This window comes from Pan paniscus, chromosome 23 (genome assembly GCF_029289425.2).
Source record: "Pan paniscus chromosome 23, NHGRI_mPanPan1-v2.0_pri, whole genome shotgun sequence".
In the NCBI taxonomy this organism is placed as follows: domain Eukaryota; kingdom Metazoa; phylum Chordata; class Mammalia; order Primates; family Hominidae; genus Pan; species Pan paniscus.
The window spans coordinates 46,365,301-46,380,920 of NC_085927.1; the positions used below are offsets into that span (position 1 = coordinate 46,365,301).

At 46.8% G+C, this 15,620-nt stretch overlaps 1 protein-coding gene across 4 annotated transcripts in view; it reads right to left on the bottom strand.

Annotated features, from left to right (window-relative positions):
- Positions 1-15,620, bottom strand: part of EIF3D (eukaryotic translation initiation factor 3 subunit D) — an 18,677-nt gene continuing 3,057 nt past the window's right edge. For all 4 annotated transcript variants that reach the window (XM_008975012.6, XM_008975011.4, XM_055105543.2 and 1 more), the window contains 14 exons: positions 15,179-15,311; positions 14,844-14,889; positions 13,781-13,917; positions 13,080-13,165; positions 12,394-12,466; positions 9,746-9,858; positions 8,565-8,697; positions 7,923-8,070; positions 6,466-6,596; positions 5,870-5,955; positions 5,645-5,774; positions 1,606-1,748; positions 649-932; positions 1-146 (listed from right to left, as the gene is read on the bottom strand). In XM_008975012.6, coding sequence (XP_008973260.1) covers positions 133-146; positions 649-932; positions 1,606-1,748; positions 5,645-5,774; positions 5,870-5,955; positions 6,466-6,596; positions 7,923-8,070; positions 8,565-8,697; positions 9,746-9,858; positions 12,394-12,466; positions 13,080-13,165; positions 13,781-13,917; positions 14,844-14,889; positions 15,179-15,301 — 1,647 coding nt within the window. In that variant the 5' untranslated portion in view covers positions 15,302-15,311 and the 3' untranslated portion in view covers positions 1-132. The remainder of the gene's footprint in view (positions 147-648; positions 933-1,605; positions 1,749-5,644; positions 5,775-5,869; positions 5,956-6,465; positions 6,597-7,922; positions 8,071-8,564; positions 8,698-9,745; positions 9,859-12,393; positions 12,467-13,079; positions 13,166-13,780; positions 13,918-14,843; positions 14,890-15,178; positions 15,312-15,620) is intronic.

The following is a 15,620-nucleotide window of genomic DNA, read 5'->3' on the forward strand; positions in this document are numbered from 1 at the left end:
GAAAGACTAAACAGATGTATATTTTATTTCATCTGCTAAATGTCAGAAAGCAAGTTAGACACACATTCCACTAAGCATCAAAGGCCCTCGTAGTCTTGGTGGAAGGACAAACTCCAGCTCCACATCACTGGTTTAAGTTTCTTCCTCTGAAAGACACAAAAAATGTAAGAGAAATGAGCCAGGTTGTGTGATATGACGTTCACTTTCCTTTCTGAACCTCTGCTGGACTGTGCGTGAGTTTTCAACACTTCCATTCCGAAGTTAAGCCTTTCAGATGCTCACAGGGCTGGGCAGGTATTTCCTTCACTCACCAGCTGGTGGAGCAGGAGAGACAACTTTCAGGCTATTTAACCCGGAGCGGAGCTTTTCCCTCTAGACCACCGGCTTCAATCTGGGACTTCCCTCATCTTCCTCTACCTCTGCCACAGTCCAGCCGCTTCTCTAAAACACCGCTATCCTCCCCAACCACTTGATGTGATCTAAAGGCTCTAGAAGAAGCTCTTGGAGCCAAAGTGAATGCTTCTTCATACTTAAGTCTCAGGGAATTCTCGAACTTTTATCAAGGTTAAAGATCACAATGGCTACAGAGCTTGCTCCCGTGCTAGCCCACAGATCACTCTAGACCTCAGAAAGTGGGCTGCTACACACCTTCTTCTTCCTCTTCTTCCTCCTCCTCTTCCTCCTCGTCTTCATCAGAGCTGAAGGTGCCATCAGGGAGGCTGTAGACACGGATGACCTGCTTGTTGGGGTCCTTGAGGATGAGGTATTTGCCCTCCTCCAGCTTCATGCAGATGTCGATGACGCAGCGTAAAATGCCCCAGGCATTCTCCACGCTCAGGTTGATCTGGCTGGCAAACTCATTAGGCTTGAACTGCTGGGTGCCTAGGATGACGTGGCGTGAGGAGTCTTTCACGTGGTACCGAGACACATAACTAACAGGGGAAGGGATATCAGTGGTCAGAGCAGGGCAGCACAGAGACAGCAACACTTGGGATCAAATGTCAATTAAATGGTGATACCTGGTCCACTGCTATTTTTTCTTTTTTTTTTTTTTGAGACGGAGTCTGGCTCTGTCGCCCAGGCTGGAGTGCAGTGGCGCCATCTTGGCTCACTGCAAGCTCCGCCTCCCGGGTTCACACCATTCTCCTGCCTCAGCCCCCTGAGTAGCTGGGGCTACAGGCGCCCGCCACTACACCCGGCTAATTTTTTGTATTTTTAGTTGAGACAGGGTTTCATCGTGTTAGCCAGGATGGTCTTGATCTCCTGACCTTGTGATCTGCCAGCCTGGGCCTCCCAAAGTGCTAGGATTACAGGCGTGAGCCACCGCGCCCGGCAGTCCACTGCTATTTTCAAGGGAAAGGGAAAACATCGTCTTCTGAGTTCTCAGTTCTGGATTTGATTGACACCATTGCCCTAGTTCAGGACTCCATTCAGCATGCCTGCTGTTTGGCATTTGTCTCCTAACTGACCCCTCCATCTCTACCCCACCCCTGGATTTATCTCTGCCAGTCAATTGTCCAGTACACGGGGAGGGGAGGGTCAACCTCCCTACCCAGACCCTTCCTTTCACAAGATCAGCTGCCAGCTCCTGCACAGGAATCTCACCCAAGCTTGAGGTACTCAGATCCAGCCAGCAAAGCACAGCAGGTCCACCGGGCCAACTTGTAGCTGTTGTTCTTCAGCTCCGTGGCAATGACAGCCCCTCGCTGAGAGTCCAGCTTCTGACGCCAGTCAACGCCATTACAGTGCTGCAGGAGAGCCCCGTTAGAGAAACAGAAGCAAGCTCCAAATGCCCAAGGTGCTGGGACCTCCTCTGGCAGAGAAGGAACTCCCTAGTCTGCTTGCTTAGAAAGTGGGTAGGTACGCACTAAATCTTACCATTTAAGAGACAAAGACATAGTCCCTTCCCTTGCACAGCCTGCCGCACAGCAGTCACTCAACGACTTACAATTCCTCTCTTCTAAAAGCTCACCTAGACAGGGAATGATGGACGGACACACACGGACACACACACACACACACACACACACACACACACACACACTTTAGAAGTGTCATATAAACAGCAGAGCCAAGTGTTTACTATGTGTTGCGTGGTAAGGAAGGGCTTCACAGAGGACGTGTAACAGTGAGCCAAGTGGAGAATATTGGCTCAAGTGCAGGTGTAGACAGGAGGTCTTGATCTGAGAGGCATGGTGGGATAGGAAAGACAGGCAGAGTTGGCCTTAGATGGGGGTGGAAGCCTGCAGTGGGTGCAAAGCTGAGTCTGACATTTTACATAAATGCACACACAGTAGAAAAGGACCCCAGAGAGATCCTCTTTTCTACCCATATCATTTGTAGACGTGGGAAGTTGGACCCAGAGTGAAATGACTGGTCAAAGGTCACATGACGGAGGTTCCCAAACTTTCTTGGTTCATGGCAACCACAGGGCAAAAGAAATACTCAAGAATTTCTTTTAATTTTTTTTTTTTTTTTTTGACATGGAGTTTTGCTCTTGTTGCCCAGGGTGGAGTGCAGTGGCACAATCTTGGCTCACTGCAACCTCCGCCTCCCGGGTTCAAGTGATTCTCCTACCTCAGCCTCCCTAGTAGTTGGGATTACAGGTGCCCGCCACCATGTCCAGCCAATTTTTGTATTTTTGGTAGATACGGGGTTTCATCATGTTGGCCAGGCTGGTCTCGAACTCCTGACCTCAGGTGATCCACTCGCCTTGGCCTCCCAAAGTGCTGGGATTACAGGTGTGAGCCACCGTGCCCGGCCAAGAATTCCTTTTATTTAGTTAGGTTCAAACCATGTAGTAGTATTCTGACAAGATGTCTCTGTGTTTCCCTAAAAAATTTAAAATATCCTGCAGCATCCTTGTGAGTTTGCTGTGGCACATTTTTTGGAGATGGGGTCTCACTATGTTGCCCAAGCTGGTGAGTTCAGGATTTGAACTCATGAACCCAAGCGATTCTCCCACCTCGGGCTCCTGAGCAGCTAGGACTATAGGTGCATACTACTGCATACAGCTTGCTGGGGCATGTTAGAGTTCTTCTCCCAATCTGCACTGCTGATGAAGCGTGTATTGGACAATTGACTGGCGGAGATAAATCAAATATAGAAGTTGGGTGGAGGTAGAGAAATCAGTTAGGAGATAAATGTCAAACAGGCATGATGAATGGGGCCCGGAACTAGGGCAATTATCAGTGAAATCCAGGACAGATTCAGAAGACAGCAAAGCCTTCTATTTTGCTAACAGCAAAACAGAATAATGTAAAAAAGAAGTTGGAGATGTTGGAGGCTCAGAGCTTAGGTGGGAGAAAGACAACGCTGATGGACAGCTGGCCCAGAGGCAATGACGGGACTGGGGACACATGGAAGGGGAAGGTGTTTTAGCAGAAAAACAATGGGAAGTATAATAAATCAGAGTAGATTTGAGAAATCATTTTCAAAGAGTTCATGGTTGAGGCCTGGGATGGGCAGAATTCTAAGATGACCCCCAGTGACCCTTGCCCTTGCAGAGTCTCCTCCCCTTGACTGCGGGCAGAACCTATGGCTAGGATCAAGTATCACCCCCATGATTATCCTACCTTGTATGTCAAAAGGGATTTTGCATATGTAAGGCCGCAAATCAGTTTACCTTAATATGCACTACCTGGCTGGGCTCACCCAACCATATGAGTCTCTTAAATCTAGGTGTAGAGATCGGAGACGGAGGAAGTCAGAGATTGAAGCACAAGAAGGATCTGATGTGCTGTTGCTATCTTGGAGATGGAGGGGGCCATGTGACAAGGAATGCAGGTGGCCTCTAGGAGCCAAGAGAGGCTCCCAGCTGACAGCTGGCAGGGGGATGGGGGCCTCAGTCATCTAACTGAAGGGAAATGAACTTTACCCACAATAAGAATGGGCTTGGAAGTGGCTTTTCTTTCAGAACCTCCAGATGAGAACTCAGTTCTATTTCTATTGACACCATGATTTCTGCCTTGTTTGGATTTGTGGCCCCACCCAAACTGCATGTCAAATTGTAAACTCCAATGTTGGAGGAGGAGCATGGTGGGAGGTGACTGGATCATGGGGGCTGATTTCCCCCTTTGGCGCTATTCTTGTGGTAAGAGTATTCGAGAGATCTGGTTGTTTAAAAGTGTATAGCAACTTCCCCCCTCTCTTTCTCCTGCTCTGGCCATGATGTGCCTGCTTCTCCTTTGCTTTCTGCCACCATTGCAAGTTTCCTGAGGTCTCCTCAGCCACACTTCCTCTAGAGCCTGCAGAACTGTGAGCCAATTAAACCTCTTTTCTTTATAAATTACCCACTCTCAGGCATTTCTTTACAGCAGTGTGACAATGGACTAATACAAGGACCAAGCACACAGCACTGGACTTCTAACCTACAAAACCGTGAGCTAATAAATTGGTATTGTTAGGCCGGGTGCTGTGGCTCACGCCTGTAATCCCAGCACTCTGGGAGGCCGAGGCAGGCAGATCACCTGAGGCCGGGACTTCAAGACCAGTCTGACCAACATGGAGAAACCCCATCTCTACTAAAAATACAAAATTAGCTGGGCGTGGTGGCGCATGCCTATAATCCTAGCTACTCGGGAGGCTGAGGCAGGAGAATCGCTTGAGCCCGGGAGGTAGAGGTTGCAGTGAGCTGAGATCGCACCGTTGCACTCCAGCCTGGGCAACAAGAGCGAAACTCCGTCTCAGAAAAATAAAATAAAAAATAAAAATAAAATACATAAATCGGTATTAAGTCATTAAGTTTCTGTTAATTTGTTATGGTGCAAAAGAAAACTAATACAAAGTTATATAATACAGAAGTACGTATGGCGAAGAGAGCTGTCCAGGTGACTCCACTGGGATCAAAAAGGAGGGGAGCCAGCAAAGACGACATGCAAAGGGAACAGGGAAACGGGTGAGACCAGAGTAACGCGGTAACACAGATGGCAAAACGACACAGGCACGACGGCCCTGAATGCTTTGGGGAGCTCACCAGGAAAAGTCCAAGAAAAGGCCGCTGGCCCCAGAGGGAGGTCACAGCAAACCTTCCAGTGTGCTCTTTCAACAGGTGATGTGGGCGGGGGGGCGGATGGGGAGGGGTGGGGTGGAAATAGAGGAGGAAAAGTGAAGGAAGCATGTTTCTTTCAAGGTGCCTCTGAAGAGTCAATTCTGAGCCAGATCTTAGAATCCATGAGTTAAAGAAATGAGGAATTGCAAAAAATGTATGAAAAGATTGAAGGCAGTGGCTCAGTCAATGAAAGAAGAGGTCAAAAAGAAGAGCGGCCAGACTTACAGGAAAACTGCCAACCCAGATAATAAGGAGAGGAAAAAATCAGATGCTCAGGGAGCAGAAGTCAACAGGAGGCCACAATGGAACAGAGATGAAGAAAGTACTGGAAGAAGGGAGTTAACTGGTTCCTGTGTAAAAAAATAAGCAGAAAAGTTCTTAACACTTAACATAGTTCTACACACACAGTCATGCTCTTTCTCAGCAAGGAACTAAGCAGAGGAAAAAACTCACAAGACAAAAAAAACATCCAGGTAGCTCTGTAAGTAACGAAAGGGGATAAGAAACAGTTCATACAACCTAGCCTGCGTAAACAGGCACCGTAGGGAATAGAGACATGGTGTCACCAGGAGGGTGATGGAGATGGCGGCTCACCCTGGAATCCCACTCATTGAGTGTCTTGATGTTGATGAAGGACACTTCCCCGTTGGCTCCAGTCATGACGCCATCGTGCTCACAACGGACAATAAGGTCAATATCGTCTCCAAGCTTCCACCTGCGGTAACTGCAGCAAAAAAGAAACTCATGTGGTCACTGGGGATTCTATAGAGTGGGGCCCGTGCTCCAATCTGGCCACAATACCCACCAGAGGTGACCTACCGGTACGCAACAGAGGCGATTTCATTCTTATCCATGTCGTCCTCCACAAACGGGTTTGGGTTGGGGAAGTTGTATCTTTCCTTCCCCTGCAAAAACAAAGGTGTCACAAGACAGAGCTAACTTTGTTGACAAGGCCAAGGCCAATCAGTCAGACCCAGCACCTCTGCTTAGTTGCAGCCCTGGCCAGGTTCCTGGGGCCCTTGATGGGGCTCTGAGCTCGCTGCCTGTTTTGTGCCTACTTGACCCCTCCCAACTGTTAGCACCTGATGAATTAGAACAACGACTTAGTAACCATGCCCATCTCTACTTCATTTTTTTGCCATGGCACATATCACCATTTGATGTAAATCAATTTATTATTTATTGTTCACTGTGTTTCCTCCTCCACTATCATTAAATTCTGTAAGGGCAGGAACTTTGTTCAAAGTCAGAGAGCCTAACATCCAAGCCCAGGCATGTAACTCCCCTGCTAAAGGTGGGGACTGCGTCTGACCTGCTCAGTCCCACAACCCAAGAGCCTAGCACAAAGCAGATGCTCCACAAACAGCAGCTGATTAAATAAGAATGAATCAATGCCCAGAGACTCGTTTCCTCACCATTCTCAAGCACTGCTGGGAGAAATTGTGGTTGATGTAGGTTGCCTCCATGGCCAGGTTGCGGGGTGAATTGAAGGAATTACCTTCATCTTGAGGGGGCTCATTGGCAGTCTCACTCACTGTCAGGAGGTCTGCAAAAGCGTGGCATGGTCACTCACCATGCAACAAAGAGTCACTGACAATGTACGCAGCGCTGTGGGGAGATGTGGAGAGGCAAACAACACAAGTCCTTCCTTCAAAGAACTGCCCTCTCCTAAAGCGGGTCTCCCTGGTGTGGAACACATAAGTGGGGGAGTGGGGCAGCTGCTCCAGGATAACTCAAGATACTGTCCAACATTCAATTCAATCACACAGTAATGAAGCTGTCCCTTTTCAGTCGTTTTGGATTCCTCAAGAGAATGATTTTGCAAGCTTTTTAATAAAGACCTCAGGCTTCAGGCTCAGAATATAAACACTTTTTTTTTTGAAATGGAGTCTTGCTCTGTCACCCAGGTTGGAGTGCAGTGGTGTGTCCACGGCTCACTGCAACCTCTGCCTCCCGGGTTCAAGCGATTCTCCTGCCTCAGCCTCCTAAGTAGCTGGGATTACATGTGTCCACCACCACACCTGGCTAATTTTTGTATTTTTAGTAGAGACCGGGTTTCACCATGTTGGCCAGGCTTGGTCTCGATCTCCTGATGTCAAGTGATTCTCCGCCTCGGCCTCCCAAAGTGGCAGGATTACAGGTTGTGAGCCACCGTGTCCAGCCTGTTTTGTTAATTTTTGAGTGACATGGTTTTCCTTTATGGTGTATAAATACATATACGTATGGTATAAAATATATATATGTATATACAGTAAGCAAACACTGAACAAGGTATGCAAGATGGCAAAAGTCGAAAAAGGGGTATTTAAATGAATAACATTTGGGCCAGGTGCGTTGGCTCACACCTCTAATCGCAGCACTTTGGGAGGCCAAGGCTGATGGATCACTTGAGGCCAGGAGTTCGAGACCAGCCTGGCCAACATGGTGAAACCGTCTCTACTAAAAATACAGAAAGTAGCCAGGCATAGTGGCACATGCCTGTAATCCCAGCTATTCGGGAGGCTGAGGCAGAAGAATCACTTGAATGTGGGAGGCAGACGCTGCAGTGAGCCAAGACTGCGCCACTGCACTCCAGCCTGGGTGACAGAGTGAGACTCTGTCTCAATTAAAAAAAGAAAACAACAAAAAAGCAACATTTGGAAGCCTGCTATTAGGGTGCTGTGAGGACTCCAAAAGCTGAGGCCTCAAGCAGGTACTGCAGTGACAGTCTCTTCTCCTAACCTCTAAAGAGTCTGGGAGATTCAGACACTGCTGCTCTCAATGCCCTTGGGAAGACGGACCACTTTCTATCCATTCTCTAGTACCAGAGACTTGTTCTGTACCAACAAAAATACTCAATGCCTTTGAGTTGCTCCCCAGGCACGCTTCTTACCAAAGTCAGAGTTGTCTCTCTTGTCAAAGAAGAGTTTGGACCCAACTCTCTGGACGACAATATCCCAGGAATACACTGAGCGGGTACAGCTCATCAGCGTGGCCAGGATGGCATCAGTGGCAAACACATTCCCCTGAGTTTTTGCCAGCTGCAAAGAGGATCAAAGAGAGAAGATGGAAAGACACTCCCAGGTCTCACTGCCCACTCACATGGATGGGAAAGAACTCCTTTGCTGACCACATAAATCCTTAATAAGGAGGCCCCACCTCATTGACCAAAAACACTGCAGCCAGTGAGCCAGCAAGTTTCGGGTGGCAGTGGCACTGCAGCACCCTAAGCACCTGCTAGATTCCAGCCAAGTGCTTCAGATGCTTTCACCTTTGCCCCAGTGGTAGTGCTATGTACATCTACCCCTTGTTGCAGATGAGAGAACTAAGGCTCCAGAGACTAAGCCAGGAAGCACGGCAGAACTGGGCTTCAAGTCCAGCTGTGCTTAACATCCACATTTCCGGTCTACCTGGCAAAGTGCTTTTACCTATAATACATACGTTATTCCCATGTCTTCTGTTCTTTCTGCAGCTTCAGCTGTAGAAGCCGACCGCATTCCTAACAAGGGGGAGAGGGGCAGAAGGAGGCGCACACCTTGCGGATGACAGGGTCGTCTGTGGTGGTGACAGTGTGGAAGATGCGCTTGATGCTCCGCAGTGGCTTCTCACTCCTCGTGGTGATGCGGTCAAAGGCTTTGTCGTAGTATTCTAGGGCCCCACAACACTCACTGTGGGAAAAGCAGGCAAAGACATGCAAAGTAAGAGAGATAACCCCCAGTTTTTTCTTTTAGGCCATACATCCAGAAGTCTTATCCAAAAGTCTAAAAGAGGTGGAAAGCAATCTCTGGCCAGAGCAGGAGAGACGAATCCTCAGTGCTTGCTCAGTTCCTGTCCACTTAACGCCTGGCGTAGAACACAGCAAGCACAACTCATCTAGCCCAACGCCCCCATTTTAAAGGTAGGGTGACCGAGGCTAAGACAGGAGATGACTAGTTATAGAAGCACCTGGGTAGGCTGACTTCTCGTCTGGTGCTCTGGTTTCCCACTACCTAAATTCCACCTACTTGTCCTTTGAGGTAAGAAGCTATTTGAAATGTCAGGAGAAGCAAAGATTCTCCTGAAGAATTGTTGTGTTTCTTTTCCTGACAAGAGTTTTATAACTTAATCTTATTGCTCTTTTGCTCAGGGTGCCAGGAAACAGAAATATACAGTTTAATAATCAGCAAATTCCATTCTGCTTTCTCTTTCTGCCAAAAGAGTTGTATAACTCATTTCTTCTTTGCTCAGGATACCAGGAAGTTAAAAAGAAGTTTGCAGTCAGTGAACTTCTGCTTTTCCCCTTGGTCTTGACTTTTTTTTTTTTTTTTTTTTTTGAGATGGGAGTTTCGCTCTTGTTGCCCAGGCTGGAGTGCAATGGCAAGATCTCAGCTCACTGCAACCTCCACCTCCAGGGTTTAAGTGATTCTCGTGCCTCAGCCTCCTGAGTAGCTGGGATTACAGGTGTGTGCCACCACGCCCGGCTAAGTTTTTGTATTTTTAGTAGAGACTGGGTTTCACCATGTTGGCCAGGCTGGTCTTGAACTCCTGACCTCAGGTGACCCACTGCACCTGGCCGGTCTTGATTTTTTTCAAATACCTCTGTTAACCTTATGAAATGTGTTTTGAGTAAGTGGCTTCAAAGCCTTTTTGGAAATACTAGGGCTTAAGAAAATACCCATCACCAGCTGGTCCACACACATAAGAGCAGTGTAGAAAGTAGTAAAAGATGCTGCTTACATGTCCTGTGGCTCTGATACTTCCAAGTAGCGCATCTTCATCAACTGAGGAAAATCCATTTCCTCTTTCACTTCCCAATCACTACGAACTTCAACTGAAGAGTCTCGGGGTTTCTGCAGTTGAAAACCATTAGAGGAAAAAAAAGTTATAGTCCATACAAAACATAAATAAAAGACAGGCTAAAAATATGAAGAGCTGGCCTGGTGCAGTGGCTCATGCCTGTAGTCCCAGCACTTTGGGAAGCTGAGGCAGGATGATCGCTTGAGCCCAGGAGTTTGAGGCTGCAGTGAGCTATGATTGCACTACTGCGCTCCAGCCTGAGTGACACGAGATCCTGTCTCAAACAACAACCACACAAAACAGAGGGGCTCAGTGGCCCTTTGGGAGGCCAAGGCGGGCAGATCACCTGAGGTCAGGAGTTCGAGACCAGCCTGTCCAACATGGTGAAACCCCATCTCTACTAAAAATACAAAAATTAGCCAGGCATGGTGATGCATGCCTGTAATCCTAGCTACTCAGGAGGCTGAGGCAGGAGAATCGCTTGAATCTGGGAGGCGGAGGTTGCGGCGAGCTGAGATAGCACCACTGCACTCCAGCCTGGGTGACAGAGCAAGACTGCGTCTCAATAAAAGAGAGAAAAGAAAAAGAGCTTTTATTCAATAAATGGAGTGATGGAGTGCTGACTGTTTTATAAGACAGAATCCCTGACTCCCAGGAATTTATGGTGTGGAGGAGGACCAAAGGGATCGAAAGTTCAAAAGCAAATGGGGTTCCACTCCCAGGTAATGATGTCACCCGATGAACATGTAGCAGGTCCTTTATATTTCTCTCGGGTTATTAACTATTCTTGATATAGCATCATATCCAACAAAATGTAGCTTCACTTTTGCTTACACGTGTTCTGTTCTCAGAATGCCCACACAAGCACACGCAGGTGAACGTTCACAGCAGCATCAATAATAGTCAAAAAGTGAAAAACAACTCAAATGTTCATCAGCATGTGAATGGCTCAAAACAACATGATGTATAATTCAAAGGACTCTTATTTGGCAATAAACAAGAAATGAAGCTCATCTGGGCTGGGTGTGGTGCCTCACGCCTGTAATCCCAGCACTTTGGGAGGCTGAGGTGGGTGGATCATCTGAGGTCAGGAGTTTGAAACCAGCCGGGCCAACATGGTAAAACCCTGTCTCTACAAAACATATGGAAAAAAAAAAAAAAAAAAAAAAAGCCAGACATGTTGGCATGTGCCTGTAATCCTAGCTACTTGGGAGGCTGAGGCGTGAGAATCACTTTAACCCGGGAGGCGGAGGTTGCAGTGAGCCAAGATCGCGCCACTGGCACTGCAGCTTGGGTGACAGAGTGAGAGTCCATCTTAAAAAAACAAAAAACAAAAACCAAAAAAACCAACAACAGATGAAGCACAGCTGAACTTGAACAACATGGGTTTGAAGTACATGGGTCTACTTAATATGCAGATTTTCTTCAAACAAACATGGATTGAAAATACAAGCCAGGCGCAGTGGCTCATGTCTGTAACCCCAGCACTTTGGGAGGCTGAGGTGGGTGGACTGCTTGAGCTCAGGAGTTTGAGACCAGCCTGGGGAACATGGCATAACCCCATATCTACAGAAAATACAAAAATTAGCCAGGCGTGGTGGTGCATGCCTATAGTCTCAGCTACGCAGAAGGCTGAGGTAGGAGGATCACTTGAACCCAGCAGGCAGAGGTTGCAGTTGGCTAAGATTCATGCCACTGCACTCCAGCCTGGGTGACAGAGCAAGACCCTGTCTCAAAAAAGAAAAGAAAAAGAAAACAGTATTCTTGGGATGCAAACCCCGAGTATATGGAGGGCTGACTTTTCATACATGTGGCTACCACAGGCCGAATGTGGGACTTGAGAATGTGTAGACTTTCATATACCGAAGGACAACTGTACCGACACATGCTACCACATGGATGACTCTTGAAAACACGCTAAATAAAAGCTGCCAGTTACTAAAGACCACATATTGTATGATTCCATTTATGTAAAATGTCTAGAACAAAAAATCCCGAGACAGAAAACAGATTCATAGCTGCCTGCGGCTGGGCGACTGGGGGTGCTGGTGTTTGGGTGTGCCTCCTGGAATTCATTTGGCAATCTGGTTGCTACTGCGGCAGTGTCGGGAGGTAGGGCCTTTAAGAGATTAGGTCGTTAAAAGGAATAAATGCCTCATGCCCTTCTCTCAGGAATGGGCTAACTACCCAAAGTTTAGCCCTTTTCTCTGTTGCACCCTGCTCCCCCTTCTGCTTTTTCTGCCATGCTATCAAGCAGCATGAGGCCCTCACCAGATGTGGCTCCTGATCCGGGACTTCCCAGTCCCCAGAACCATGAGCTAAAGAAACCGCTTTATAACTTACCCACTCTCAGGTATTCTGTTCTAGCAAAAGAAAACAGATCAAGACAGGGTGACTGCTAAAGGGTAAGGGATTCTTTTGAGGGTGATGAAAATGGTCTGAAATTGACCAGTTACAGAACTCTTCAAATATATTAAAAACCACTAAATTGTATGGTATGTGAAGTATATCTCATCTAAGCTATTAATAAAGACAACCAAATAAACAGAACCAAATTCCAAGGCAGAATTCTGGTATAAATACATTACCTGTGATTTCTGATCCCATTTCTGCCTAACCCCAAATTGTTTCTGGAACTTTTTCTGCAGTCGAATGCGTTCTCTGGAAAGACAGAAATATGATCTCAGTGCAGACCTTTAAATCAGTGGCTTCTTCAAAAGGCACACGCTGCCATTCTCTTCAGCTAAACCTTACCATCACCACTAACTCCTTTAAACTATGAAAAATGGGCTTAGAGAAAGGAAGAGACCCAGACGGTGCATACTGGAGGTGTTAGAAAAGGTACACTGCCTCCAAATACTGACCAGATGATTTTACTTCATCTATAGTGACTGTTCACTGATAGTTCCAATCTGGGGTGTAGTGGCCGCTGGACCACACAACACCAGGAGGCTCAAAGGACCAGCATACATGGGGCTTCCTAGAGTTGACCCACAGCAGAACTGAGCCCAGGTAAGCTCCAGAGCCTCTTCTTGCCTGCCTGTGTTTCCCTTTAGCGCGCATGACCAGCACAAGGAGTTAGTTTCCTGCCCATGCTATCTGCCATGAACCAGCCTGAGAACGACAAGCTAAAAGGGGGCTTAACTGGTTGTAGAAAGTATTTTCCTTTTTTGCAGTGGTGGGGAAGACAACCATCCTCCTGCTTTGGTCCTGTGGTTTCCAAATACGGCCAGTCTGGGAAGGGTGTCTTGTTCCAGCAGGATGAAAATCTCACCTCTCTTTCTGTTTGGCGCTCTTAGGCAGGATCTGCAGGTTGAACTGCAACATGTTCCGACGATCTTTGTCTCTGCGGAGGTTCCTCTGGGCATCAGCAAGAAACATCCATGTTAAAATCTTGGAGATTTGGCTCACAATAGGCAGAACAAGTGGGAGGTCTTTGGAGTAAATTTAGGATGCCAAATCCCAAGTTTCACATCTTACTCTGTGCTTTCACTCTACGGCATCAACAGCTTGGGGGTGTTAGGGGGTAAGTACTTGGACTTTGCTTAGACCTATACTCCCATGATATATTTTTCATTGAAGTATGTTTACTGGGTCTCATTAGATTTTCTGAGTTTGCCTCTTTAAATAATAATAGGCAATCTGACTGGACCATCTACTTAATAAAGTCTGCACACAGCAATTAAGTGTGGTAACAGGCACGGGTGCACCTTCTTATCCAGCACAAATGTTTTTAGCATACAAGTCTGATATCCTAGCTACTGGCAAACAGAAATATAAACAATTTAAATGCATCCCTGATCCTAGTGCAAGTTCGCCTTGGTACCACTTGTTATGGAACGGTGACCCGAGATTCACGAAAAGACCTATAATATGCTTCCCTCTCTCATTAGGAGTCACAAGGTAGCATTTTTTAGCAGGTGATGGCCAACAGTAACAGCCCCAAGATGCTGTGGTTGCTGGCTCTTGGCCTACCTGGGCAAATCTCATTCGATTCCGCTGGTAGGCCGTCTTCTGTGTGCGCGCTGTATCCACCAGCTGGAAGCTACTTTCATCCTCCTCATGGAAATAAGCATATTGACTTCCACCACCAAACTGAGAGGAGTACTTATCTGGAGGCAAAGGTGATGGCATGTAGTAACTGCACCCACAGACTTTACCAGATACGCACCAGTCTAAAGCCTTGCTATTTCAAGTGTGGTCTTGAGACCTGTAGCATTGGCTGAAAGCTTGTTAGACACACAGACTCACAGTCCCACCCCATACCCACTGAATCAGAACCAGCATTTTAACAAGATCCCCGGATGATTCATATGCACATTCAATTTTGAACAACTCTGGCCTAAAGAACTTTCTAAGCCAAGAATCTGAAGGACTCAAACTAACCCATTTCACTCTCTGCGTTATTGTGTGAGAATCTGAGGTATTTATTGCTAACCACCATCTCCATTATCAGGGGCCCATGGCAGGTATGTCTAATAGATCACGATACACTTTCTTGCCAATCTCAGCCTCAGCTATCCTAACTTAGTTCTCCAGGCAGCCACCTCCAACTATCTGAAGTGGCAGAGAGAAAAAGCCTTTTTATGGTACCAGGATCTTAAAACCAGGGGTTTTAATTTTTTTTTTTTTTTTTGGAGACAGGATCTGGCTCTGTCACCAGGCTGGAGTACAATAGCATGATCTCGGCTCACTGCAACCTCTAACTTCTGGGTTCAAGTGATTGTCCTGCCTCAGCCACCCGAGTAGCTGGGATTACAGGTGCACGCCACCACGCCCAGCTAATGTTTTCAACAGGTTTTTAAAAGGGCCCAAAACCCCATTTTAATAGGCTAGACCTCTTTAATGAATGGTCTAAGTTTTGAGGGCTATTTCCAAAAATGTGGTTGTTGTTAAAGCCCAGAATACATCCTTAAAAGTTATGAATTATTGTTGGCAGTTCCTTTCCATTCTAAAAAGCTTTCAGAAGAAGGTCATTAGAATAAAGAACAACTTTCCCAAGGCCCTGATTGGGGCATTCAGTTGCAGAAACACTTACTTGTGTACCTCTTATCTTGGTATGTGGCTCCTGTCCAGTCTGCAACCTACGAAGAACAAGAAAAGACAGAGAATGCACAGGTCAACCAGGCAAGTTTCTGCAGAACCAGAAATCCCTGAGCGCGAGAGGACAGCGTGGAAGAGTCTCAGAATTTGTTCACAACACCTCTGTAAGTGCCCAGCTCTTCTATGACTACACCCAGAGATAACCTTTCTCAGCTGGCATCCCTATAAGAAATTCAGGAGTTAAGATTTTGAGACAATAAAATCAAAACAGGGACTCGAGAGTAGCAGCCACAGCTGCAAAGATTCAGACTCCTGCTGACAGGCATGTACCTTTCCTAGCCGATCTCCTTTGCTGAACGGCTGGTAGGGCATATCCCGAAACTGCTCGGGAACAGCACAGGGACCCCAGCCTGAGGGGTTGTCCTGGATCACGGGTGTCATGAACTTTGCCATCTTCCAAAATCTGAAAAATATAAATCATGTGAGTAGCGGCATGAACGAAGGCCTCAGAGTACAAAACACCCTCCATATGAAGTAAGCAAAGACATAAATGATAGAACTCAAAAAGCAACACGCAAAATGGAACCCTCAACTGTTGAGCGACTACTACTGTTTTTGTTAATTATACTGTGAATATGTACTTAAAACTGAGAAGGATGCAAACAAAACTGATTTTTCATATTTCATTAATTCCACGACACTCTCTTTTTACTGTAACATCTTTAAAATGAGGCTGCACCTTGTGCTTGACAGGGTGTCGTATTGATTGGTA